Below are 12,954 nucleotides of genomic sequence, written 5' to 3'. Positions count from 1 at the left end.
GAAATGCCTATCAGATCCCATTTCTTGAAGCCTCTGAGCTTCGCCACGTCGGTCAGCCTACAACCTTCCCATAGAGGGGTTTCCCTGGTGCTCTTCCGGTCCCACTGCATTTGACGCTCCGAGCTTTTCCATGCCTCTACTGATCTCTGGGTCGCCTGTAACATGCACCTACTTCCCTTACCCCCATAAATATAGTGAAGGTGTGTATGTCCCCTAAATTGCAAACGCTCCAATTGATATGTCGAGTGACTCCCCGGCGCGTGGATGCAGTCGTTGATAGCTATAAGGTGGGACGCTCTATAATATGCCCTAATATCTGGGAAGGCCAAACCTCCGTTGTATGGATTTCACTGCAGGGTCTGAAGTGCCACACTTGGTTGGGCCCCGTCTCAGAGAAGCAGGCGCAACTCACTCTCTGAGTTTGAACAACGTATCCGGAATTTTACAATACGTGTTTTGTAACACATATAACAGTTGAGGAAGTCTAATCATTTTATACATGGTGGCCCTCCCAATAATAGTTAGAGGAAGTCTTCTCTATCTCTTCACGTCTTCCTGAAAGTGTGAGAGGACCCGCCTAATATTACGTGATATGCACGCTGCCTCCTCTGTAGTAATATAGGGGCCAAGATAAGTAAACCCTTTGGTCGACCAATGTAGACAATCGTGGTACGCTTTGGGTTCCACCTCCCACCCCCCCACCCCCAACTGGATATAGGGTGGACTTGCTCCAGTTGATTTTATATCCCGCATGGCGTCCATAGGTCTCAAAAATTTGTAGGAGTTGGGGTAGCGTCTCCTTGGGGTTCGTCACATAAAGTAGGATGTCGTCCGCATAGAGGGAAATACGTTCTTTATCTAGTATTCGGGAACCATCTACAAATTCACCCAACCCTGGGGTGGTGCGTACGACACAGGCCAAGGGCTCTAGAATAAGAGCAAAGAGTAAAGGGAACAGACCTCTTTGTATTGGCCAGGTTTCCGATAAAGCTCCGTTAGCCCGAACCCTATCCTCGGGCTTTGTGTAAAGCAGCTCCACCCACTTTCTAAAACCCTCGCCAAATCCGAATTTCTCAAGAGCATGTCTCATAAAGGGCCAATGGATTGTGTCAAACGCCTTCTCAGCGTCCAGGGAAAGGAGCAAGTTTGCCTCTCCCCCCCCCCCCCTGTCTCTGACTGCATCCATCAAATTAGCCACTCTTCGAAGATTATAGTGGGTGGCTCATTTCAGCATAAAGCCTGATTGGTCTTCATGAATCAAGGAGGTGATGACTGTTAAGAGGCGTGTCGCAAGTATAGTAGCTGAGATTTTGGTTTCTATATTTAGTAGCGAAATGGGACGATATGACCCACATTCGTCCGAGGGTTTCCCTGCCTTGGGTATCACCACTACTGTTGCCATTCGAAGATCTGCTGGAAGTATCCCAATATATTTAGAAGCTTGAAACATCTTAAGTAGGTGTGGAGCCAAAAGGGTACTATGTTTAAAAATTTCCCCCGGGAGACCGTTGGGGCCCGGGGTTTTCCCTATCCTCAGACGACCAATGGCCTCCGTGACTTCGTCTAATGTAATGTCTACATCAAGTCCCTCACGCTCCTCAGGGGTGAGGCAGGGGAGTTCAATACCTTCAAGGTATTGTGTAATTTGTGCCTCAGTGGCTTGTGTCTGAGTTGTGTATAATGTTGAGTAATATCGAGCAAAAGCCCCGGCAATATCTTGAGGCGTGATGTAGGTCTGGTCTAGCTCCCTAATGGATATAACCCACCTCGACTCTTGTTCCTTCCTGCCCAACCATGCCAGCAGTTTGCCCGCCTCATCCCCAACCTCATACAGCCAATGTTGGACTGCGAGCTAGTGTGTCCGTGTCTCTTTGGTGACCAATGCCTGGTATTCTCTTCTAGTGACGTCAAGCTGGCGGAGGGTGTGTGGATTTAAGGTGGTGTCCCCCCTATTCTCAAGGTCTACCAGCTTGCCTTCCAACGTCAGGAGCTCCTGCAGTTCCCTCCTTTTTTTTAATGGGCAATAATATTTTGAGCTCTGTTGCGTATTACTGCTTTGAAGGCCTCCCATAAAATGACAGCGGATTGCACCGATCCCTGATTTTCATGGAAGTAGAGTTCCCCATCTACCCTAATTTCTCTGGCAACCGCTTCATCCTTCAGGGCCCATGCGTTCAATCTCCAGGAGGTACCCTGCACTCCCCTCCTCCTCCTACGCCCACCCCCCTCCCCCTCAAGTAGAGCGGTGAGTGATCTGAGATACCTCTGGCCAGGTACACTAACTCTTCCACCTGCCCTATCTCTCCGGCTGGGGCAAAGAGGTAGTCCAGCCTTGAAAAGACCCTGTGGGCCCCTGAAAAGTACGAATATACACGTGCAGACGGATGGCGACGCCTCCAAAGATCAGTTAATCCCAGTCGCTTGAAATCATGCCAGTGTAGTGGTCTCCCGGGGCCCTGGCCCCGTTAGCGTACGATCTAGAGAGGGATCACTCACAACGCTGAAATCACCCCCTATGATGTGTGGCGGGGCCGGACTGCAGGAGGAGATCCGTCACTTTGTCAAGTGTATGTTGCTGGAGGCGTGGGGGAACATAAACGCTAATTATGAACCATGGTGTGTGGTTCCAGATGCCCTTGACCGCTACATATGTACCCTCCGGGTCGTCCCATCTGAGTGTAACTCTGAAGGGGGGGTGATTTTCGAATAAGGATTGCCACTCCCCTCGAGCCACGAGTAAACCCCGCATGAGCCAGGGTGGTGTACTGTCCCCTACCCAGAAATGAACAGTGTGGACCCAGAAGATGCGTCTACTGTAATATTATATCGGGCTTGAGTCTTTTAATGTAGTTGGATACCAGACCCCGCTTAATTTTGTTCCCTAGCCCATTGACGTTCCACGTCATGACTGTAGACTCCCCCTGCCTTGGATCAAGAAGGTGTCTCACTTCATCTGCCCACTGCGTTCCCGTACCAATTCCACAACAATACCATTGGTGCGCGATAGCTGTAATCATGCCTAATGGTCAAACAAGAGGTAGAATTACCCCCACCTCCCCCGACTCCTGGGCATCGTCCGGACAATGCTTTCTCGCCTCAGTGTCAGTATTCATGCATATTGATGGAACAAAACTGCCCCCCTCCCCAGCAAACATGATGCAACACATTGAACCAAACCCATTATGTCCCCCCCTTCCTACTCTCAGCAGGCACCCCCAACTTCATCAACTGCTGTTGTCATTCTTCTCGTCAATGCCACTGTGGTCAGTGACGTTGAGTATCTGTATCGTCCACGCTCTCAAGGACAAAGCTGCGGTCAACGGTGTTGTCATCAAGGGATCCGTAGACTGGCAAATTTTCAGTCGCTGGCTCCTTGAAGGGTTTCACAGGAACTGAAGGAGTATCAGATGGAGACCTTCTGTGAGAGGGACATGGTCTAGTATGATCCTGATCACTTGACCTCCCAGCACCTGCTTCCCTGGAATGGGATTTCGCCCTCTTTGGATCTTTGGCAGATGAGGCAGAGTCCTCCCTTTTTTGCCTTTCAAAGGATGTATGTCCTCGTTCGTCGCTGTCAGTCTGGCTTAGTCACCTTCTTTCTCTGGAGCCAGAGGAAGTAGTCTGGCCTTCTTGTCTTTGAGAGTCTTCGCAGAAAATTACGGCAGTATTTACATTCCTTTGACTTGTGTTGGGGGTACAGGCAGCATAAGCACTCCTTGTGGGGATCTTCTGAATATATCCTGGATTTCCCACAGGATTTGCAAGGCCTATAAGTTCAGGACCCCTCGGACATTATGCAAAATTTTGAGAAGTAATCTCTCACTGTACTTCAGATGTAGCTGGAGGTTCACAAAGTCACCAAATAGCTGAGAGGTCAAAAGGTCAAAGCTGACTGAGCAGAGCTCCGGGAGACTCCCTATTGCTCGACGTGGATGTGCTGTAAGAAATCTGAAGTATGGTGACTCTGCAGGGGAAGAGCGCTTCTGGATCTTTGCGTCTGAAATGGATTGCTTTAAAACATGTTAATAGGTTAACAATTTCTGTTGTTTTCAGTGGGTTTTTCTACTGCCTATCAACCAGCATTGCTTTTCTATTGTTATTTACTATGGGCCTCCCACCATGACGATGGGAAAGATTCAAGCATGTGAATCTATGAAATATATAATACTGGAGAACCTAAAGGTATCCGGAACATGCATCCATGCATGCACATCTCACACTTGTTTTGGACTCTGTTTCTCATCCATCTACTTCTTGGTAGATGGATGACAAGAATTAGATGTAGATTAGAATTAGATTTCTGCTCAGCACAGATTACCTTTAACGCTAAGGTATCTGCTAGGTTTTCTTTTTTCAAATAGCCACATGATCATCTATAGAACAGTAATTTGCATCTTCACCATCCAGTAACGCTTTTGTATTAACAAATTAAATTACTAGCTTTGAGAAGGCCCTCGGCTGTCGATCCACACAGGGACGAATTTGCTGTGTTCCAAATGCAGTATCCACAAATTACTATATCCTTATCACATGGATGAACCATCAAACCACAGAAGAATCCAAAGAATAATAAAAATCTACCTAGCATATTTCTTTTTTACCTCCTTACCCGTTAAAAAGACAACACCAGATACTAGGTCGTGCCTGGACCTTGGGCATCAAGGAAGAAGTGAAAACTGAGGGCCCCCCTAGTTTATGACCTGGGTTAGTTTGGCGACATTTGAGAAACTAGAGTAATATAACCAAAATCAATTTGGGCATCTAGGGGTTCATTTGGAGTTTGGCAGTGGGGAGATTCACCATAAATTGGCAGGTCTACTGTCTCATCAAACCTGTGCTTCCATTGCCTCTTTTACAGGAGGGCGGGGTTCACTGGCAGCATCTCAGCTGGCTTTGCCATCGCAAACATGGCCAGCTGCCCATCCACCACTGGGGACATCAGCAACAATATCTTGGTATTAAGGGAAGACTTTCCTGTGCATTTTTCCTTCCTGGTGCCACCATGAAAGACATGGCAAATCTTGCTGAAGAAAAAATCTGTGGCCCCCAGATGAAGGTAGTAAATGAACGACACAGATTTTTAGGTCTCGCCTGGCGAACGCAGCGCGAAGCGCTGTCGCCAGCGAGATCTATTGTTACTGACTTGCCTCGGAAGTGGGACAGGAGATGGGCACGCGCATGGTCTCGGCGGATTTGAGTTGGTGTACGCGCTTTCAGCCACGCGGCGTGCACATCTCCTGTCTCTCTTCCCTCAGCAAGTCAGTATCCAGTTTCACTTTCTTCCTCATTAGTGTCTGTGAACGCTCATACATAGGCCCCAGCATTCAGTGACTCACATCAGCGTTTGCTTAGTTGACTGTTTTCGCCACGTTAATTTGCCTCTTGCGTTGCTACATAATTAGCATAGCTCCAAACACATTTTTACTCGTATTTACCCATTTGCGCTCTCCTACTAACACTAATATTTAAATATAGTCTATACTCCCCTGCAACCTAGCACTTACTCTATCTGCAATACATAAACACTACACTACCAACGCGGTTACTACGCCATACCTTTTCTCTTCTTACAACATTCAATCCTTTTACTTTAGCATTCTTACAACTATTTCATCATGCTAGGATTCTACGCTCCTCTTAATGTAATAATCTTTTAAGGTACTTACAGTTAGCAGCATTTAAAATAGCCTCGCTACGAGTTTCCGTGTGCCCATCCAGCTAACGTTTCCATTGTGCCTGTGTATAAACGAAAGCAAAATGCTCCCAGCAGCAATGTGCACGAGCACGCTAGCAAGGTCGTATCACGTGATATTTTTTTTTCCCAACTAGCATACGTTCAGCATGACGAACAGTTTTAAGATAAATGTTAGTTGTTATTAAAAATACTCTATAAATAAAGATATATTTTATATATTGCTTTTACGATGTTGCTCTTTCAGCAACGCACTAATTATATGCATATTTGAACACATATTGTAAACACGTGTATACGTGTTTAAAGTCTTTACTTAAAAGTGATAAACCATAACACAAAAGCATTAAACAAGCTTTTACAATGCAAAAATCTCGGCATTGGTAAACTTACAGCTATTACCTTGCTCATAACATTATTTTTGCTTATGTTTTTTTTTTAAATTCATTTTCAAAAACGTACATAGCTATCAACATTACACTGTGCATTAAAAAAATAAATATGTGTAATATTTACCTTATTATTAAAATGTTTTCGTAACACCTACTATTCAACAAAAACTGATTAAAATGCAAAAAAAATAATTAAAAATGCTTACTGTTTTTACACATACTTTGCATAATATTTTTTTAAAAGGGCTTAAATTACAATGTGTATTAATATAACCAAATAATTATTAATGTTATAACAGAAAATGCATGTTTACCAAATAAATTTAAAAACCTATATTCTTAAGATATGCATTATTAAAACAAAAAATTAGCTGCGCAGCTCACACTGATGCACGCCTCACACTGCTGCACGCCTCACACTACTGCACGCCACATACTGCTACACGCCACACACTGCTGCACGCCACACTGCTGCATGTCACTGCACAAAACACACTACTGCATGCCACACACTGCTGCACACCTCACACTACAGCACACCACACAATAATGCACACTCTGCTGCATTACACACTGCTGCACGCCTCACAATGCTGCACCCTTAACTGCTGCACGCCACACACTGCTGCACGCCACACACTGCTGCACGCCTCACACTGCTACACGCCTCACACTGCTACACGCCTCACACTGCTACACGCCTCACACTGCTACACGCCTCACACTGCTACACGCCTCACACTGCTGCACAACGCACACTGCTGCACATCGCACAATGCTACACAAAACGCTACTGCACAACACACACTACTGCACACCGCACCCTGATGCACGTCACACACTGCTGCACACTGCTGAAATACTCATTGCTGCATGCTGCACGCTACACACTGCTGCACGCCACACACTGCTGCACGCCACACACTACTACACACCACACAATGTTGCACATCACACACTGCTACACTCCATACACTGCTTTTATGCAAGTTTATGCTACTGACATTGTAAAAGACAATGCCTATTTACAATGCCAATAGCTCAAACTCTATCATTGCGAGACCTATTGCATTGCAAATGCTTGTTTATATTTCTGAATAAAAGCAACTGCTTCCTGGGTTTCTTTCTAAAAAGACATGGCTGTCATTTCATAGTGGCTGTCTCTCAGTACATTTTTGACGAGCCAAGGAGAAGCAATCCCTTTTGGAAAATGGTCCCGGCCAGCTTAAATATAGCGGACAGACCTCTGACAGCTACTTTCCTATCACTAAATGATGTCCTTGGAACAAAGATGATCTGATAAAGCAAGTTGTTCACTTTAAAGGTTTCATAAAATAGGTTGTATGACCTTACACTGTAAGTAAATACATTGTATGCCTATGCCACACATTTTTTAGCTCACATGTTTTTATCATGAATATGCATTTACAACGCATGCCATTACCATGCATTGTTTTATATCTAAAAACAATGTATTTTTGCGGGGACCCCCCCCCCCCAAACTTAAATGTGTGGTAAAGGTACACGTTGTAAAGGCATGCATGTGCTAAAAAATAAGGTAAAAACCTTGTTGTAAAGACTATTTCCTCATAGAATATGGGTCTAGGACCAGTCACATTGTTGTAACTTGCCCACAGCAGTTAGTATAGCATCCCATGTCTTGACAGAGACTGTAAACCAGCAGGAAATGCCATGCTTTAATATCCCACCCTTTTTATTCACAGTGTACATGATTAAACTTGGAACTCTCGAAAATGAGAAGACTGCAGATGTGGAGTGGCGCTGGCACCCGTATACCCACACGGCCAAGAAAAGGAAATTCCTCAGTGTGGAATAGGTGAAGAGACTGAATCGGATGCAAACCTGTGAGCAATTCGATGGAATGCCTGTGAAAATTACATGGGGAGCAGCTACTCACTCCGAGGCTCTGCTGCTCCTGTACGTGTTGGGAAATAATCAGTTTGGTGTTTATAAACCAGAGAAGCCACGCTATATTTCAGGAAATATTCCTCCTGCCATGTTTGTGGGAGGATCCACTCATTTTTGTACTAAAGACCTGCAGCCATCGGCAACCTAACAAAAAGCCCTCCTGGGAGCCAATCACCACCTTTTAGAAACGTGTGTTCGTTTGATACTTTCCTTTTATTATTTTCAATTCCATGTACAGTTAATAAACTAATAGTTTAATAAATGATGTATAATTTCTTTATAGCACTTACAATCTGTGCGCTTCTAGGTTACCTAACTTATCCCTCCCCCACCCGACCTCACAGCTGTAAATCCACCATCCATCCCCTTCCACATCTAATTTATTTTCTTTTGCATAATAAGGATGAAAGCCATTTCCAGATTGTTCATTTTTAGGTCTCGCCTAGCGACGCAGCGCATGCCCTGCTCCCCTTGGCGTGACTATTGTTGTCGGTTTGGTGCGCGAAGTGGGACAGGACATGTGCGCGCCCGTACAGGCGATGTGCACGCGCATGGCGACTCCTCTCTGCCTCACATGCTCCCACCACGCGCTAGATTTAGCTTTCAGTTCATGTGCGTGCCCAGACAGGTGATGTGCATGCGTAAGGCGCGTGATCGTCAGCCACGTCAGTTTACTCTTCGAATTCGCTACTCCCCACAGGCTGCGGCGTCTCTCCGTGCTGGCGTGGGAGGCGGGAGAGCATGCATCGGGGTTTCCCTGTGAGGATGAGCTCCACCCTCAAACCTAGAACGGGACTGCACCCACAAAATCTCTTCCACCCCCTTCTAGTTGAGTCGTAGAACTGGGGCATCAGCGCTGTAGTAGGGCGCTACCTGTAGAAGCTGTGCGTGAATCTATGAGTCGCCAAACATGCGCCCCAATAGCTGCAGGCTGGGACCCATTCAGAGAACGCACCCCCCCCCCCATTTCTCACAACCCTTACTTTATACTTCAAGCCCCTCGCTAAAATCTACCTGTGGCATTTTGGGAAATCTAAATAAAGAAAACTGCCTCAAAGTGAAACTTTTCTTTGCGACGCTACAAGTCCTACCTTGCTTTTCCCTTGGCATGCAGAGTGTCAATTTAAGGCATCAGGGTAGGGGTGAGTGAGGAGCATCCTGGTTTGTAATTTTGTGTCCATCGCACGACATTGCTACCTGTGGCTGGCAACCTTTCTCGCCGCCTTGTATGAACAATTGTTACTTACCTGTAAACAGGTGGTTCTCCAGTATTGGAGTCTTTCATAGATTCACATGCTTGAATATTCCCCGTCGTCGGAGTGGGAGTCCCACGGTAAATAATATAGCAATATATACAGTGATAATATATATATATATATATATATATACCTATACATACGTAATCATATAAAAACAGAGATATAAGCATATAATAACCTCAAGAATGTCCCTATATGAAATTTCCATAGAGCTACATGGAAAGAGAAAAAAGACATTCGCAGTCTATCTCTGTCATTATGTTAGTCCGAACTCCGGCCAATCAGGCGCCAGCTCCTCTCTAGAACCTTCTCCTCAGAGCTCCTCACCTCAGATTTTCGTAGCACCATAGTGACTCAGAGTGTATGAGGAGAAGAGAGCCTCTGAAGGGAGGAGGGAGGGTCGCATGTGAATCTATGAAAGACTCCAATACTGGAGAACCACCTGTTTACAGGTAAGTAACAATTGTTCTTCTCCAGTATTGGGGTGTCTTTCATAGATTCACATGCTTGAATATAGAATAGCTAGCAGTAACAATATCATTGTTTCCATGATCACACAGCTTCGAAATTGTAATGACAATCAATCTTCTTATGCATATGACAGTACTGAATAACTGTAAAGTATAAATGCATCATTATGTCAATTATAAATGGAAACAATATGGAGGAGGGAAGGAAGAGGCTCATCTTATTTAAAAAGATTGCGAAGCACTGCCTGCCCAACTGCAGCATCCTCCTTGTTTAAAGTTGTCAAGCAATAGTGTCTTGTAAACGTGTGTCTGCTCGACCACGTAGCTGCTCTGCAGCTCTGATGCAAAGGCACTCCAGCAAATAAAGCAGTTGAGGAAGACATTGCTCTGGTGGAGTGAGCCCTCACTGGTGACTGCAATGGCTTGTTTGCCTTTTGATGGCAGAAGACGATGGCAGCTGAAAACTTAACGTGCAATAGTTGGTTTCGTCACTGGACGACCCTTGTGAAAGCGTCCATAAGCTATGAATAGTTGATCAGTCCTTCGTAAAGCAGCCCTTCTGCTGATGTAGAATGTTAAACATCGTTTCACATCCAGGGAATGTAATCTCTGCTCCGCAGGAGTTTGCGGATAGCAAAGAAAGTTCTTAAAATCACTGGTTCGTTAATATGACAGTCTGAAGGCACCTTCAGCAAGAAAATTGGATTTGTACGCAATACTACAGAATCTGTTTTGAACTGTAGGAAAAAAGGTGGATTTATTGTAAATGCATGAATGTCACGGACGCGACGTGAAGACGTTAGCGCCCGAAGAAAAGCCACCTTCCATGTTAGATACTACAACTTGACCTTGTGAATCGGTTCGTACGGTGGTCTCATTAGTTGAACCAATACGATGTTCAGATGCCACAATGGAGGAGGGCGTCTAACAGGAGGAAATTTGCAAAATAACCCCTAGACGAATTGATGGATAATCCTTGAAGAACAAAGGGAAGTTGAACCATCCTGACGGAAACGGAAAATTGCCGCCAGAAAAAACCCCTAAAGGTTGCATTAGAGAACCCGGAGTTAGCTAAATGCAAGAAGAACGGTAACAATTGTTCTGGTGTGGAGTGAAAACGGGTGCACCCCATTAGATGCACACCACTGGAGAACCCTTTTCCACTTTATTTTGTACGTTTTCACCGTAGAAGGAGCCCTCGCCTGAGCTAAAAATGTCTCTACAGTCCTGTGGAATATCCAAATGGGCAAATTCACAGTGCTCAGGTTCCAAGCTGATAAGCTCAGTGAGGAGGGATTCGGATGACAAATTTTCCCCTTGTCCATCGTGAGAAGATCTGCACGAGGATGTAGAATGATTGGTTCGCATTGAGACAGTAGGAGTAGTTCTGAGAACCATGCCTGCCGAGGTCAACGGGGGCTATAGAAGTAGATGGCAAGGTTGCCTCCGCATCTTCCACAGAAACTCGAGGTACGAATGGGATTGGGGGAAGAAAAAACGTAGTCAAACAGATCGTACCAGTCCATCAAAAAGGCATTGCCCAGAGATCTTTTGTGGGGATGCCAGCTTGTGTAATCTCGGCATTTCCGGTTCTCTAGTGTGGCAAAGAGATCCAGCTGTGGGCTACCCCATCGTTGAAATATCCTCTCTAGAGTTGGTTGATGCAACTCCCATTCGTGGGTCGATGAGGAGGACCTGGTCAGGGAATCCGCCAGGATATTGGATACCCCCGGTCGATTAACTGCTGCATATCGTGATGCGATGGTTGACAGACCAATCCCAAATCGACTGAGCTAGTCGAGACAGTTTCGGAGATTTTATCCTGCCCTGCTTGTTTATATAGTGCATGCAGGTTGTATAGTCTGTCTGTATCAGGACTGATTCTCCTTGGATTAAAGGATGAAAAGCTTTGAGAGCCAGCAATATATAGCCATGAGATCCAACCTGTAGAAGTGCCAGGTTTCTTGACATATTGACCATTTTCCCTTTATTGATAAATCCTCCAAATGAGCACCCCCTCCTTCCAGAGAGGCGTCTGTTATTGTCATGTCTGGTACCATTGTCAGAAAAGAAATGCCTTCCGTTAGATTTAACGGTTGCGTCCACTACCTTTGCGCCAACTTCATCCGATCTGTGACGTTTACAACATCGTTTAAAGAACCTGTAACCTGGCGTTCTTGGACATCCAGTACTCCTTGGATGGGGCGTGTCTGTAATCTGTAATGAGGGATCAATGCAATGCATGATGACGCCATTTTCAGAAAAGGACTTCAATATTCTTACAGAAACGGGTCTTTTTGATCTGATAAGGGTTACCAGTCGGAGAATTTTTTTTTTTTTTTTTTTTTTGAAGACGGTCTTGGGAGAGAAGTGCCCTTGCTGACACTGTCTAAAGTTGCTCCCAGAAAATCCGTGCGATAAGAAGGCTGTAGATGGGACTTTGTGGTATTTATGGAGAGCCCTAAGGCGCGAAAACACCTCCTGTCAAAGATGTGTGTGTTGTAGAAGTTGAACTTTCGATTGTGATTTTAGGAGATAGTCGTCCAGAAATGGAAAGATCTGAATACCCTGGAACGTAGGACGCTAGCACAGGGGCTAGCACCCTTGTAAACACTCGAGGGGCCGAGCGTAGTCCGAATGGTAAACTTTGAACTGGAAAAACCCCTCGACCCACTCGAAAACGAAGAAATTTCCGATGTTGTCGTAGTATGGAGATATGTAAATATGCATCTTGGAGGTCGATTGTTTCCATGAAATCTCCTTGTGAAAATAATCGCAAGATCTCTACATGCGTTCGCCTACGAAAAGAATGTTTCTTTAGATACCTGCTGAGAGCCCTCAGATCTAGAATGGGCTTCCATTCCCCCTTCCTTTTAGTGATAAGGAAGAATCGGGAATAAATCCTTTCCCTCTTTTGAGATCTTGGTACTACTCCTATGGCTCCCTTGTGTTATAGAAATTGAACTTGTTGTAACAGTTCTTCGATATGAGCCTGTGGCAGTCCGGTAGGTGGTGTGGGTGGAGGGAATTCGATGAACTCCAAAGTGTGACCTCTTTCTATAATTTCCAAAACCCAACGGTTCCTTGTATGGAGGACCATTGAAAATAGTACCGATAGATTCGATCTCCAATTTTCTGGGACTGATGGAAGTCATGTCTCTTAGGAGTGTAACCCTTGTAAGAGGATTTTCCTCTGTAAGCCTTGGAAGACT

The 12,954-nt window shown here is 45.2% G+C and overlaps 1 protein-coding gene across 1 annotated transcript in view; it reads left to right on the top strand.

Annotated features, from left to right (window-relative positions):
- IMP4 (IMP U3 small nucleolar ribonucleoprotein 4) overlaps positions 1-8,275 on the top strand; it is a 79,301-nt gene extending 71,026 nt beyond the window's left edge. Inside the window, exon 9 of the mRNA XM_085629679.1 lies at positions 7,809-8,275. Coding sequence (XP_085485805.1) covers positions 7,809-7,921 — 113 coding nt within the window. The 3' untranslated portion in view covers positions 7,922-8,275. The remainder of the gene's footprint in view (positions 1-7,808) is intronic.
- The last annotated feature ends 4,679 nt before the right edge of the window (positions 8,276-12,954 follow it).

Source organism: Triturus cristatus, chromosome 10, assembly GCF_964204655.1.
Source record: "Triturus cristatus chromosome 10, aTriCri1.1, whole genome shotgun sequence".
NCBI classification, from domain to species: Eukaryota; Metazoa; Chordata; class Amphibia; order Caudata; family Salamandridae; genus Triturus; species Triturus cristatus.
This window is presented reverse-complemented; position numbering and strand designations above follow the sequence as displayed.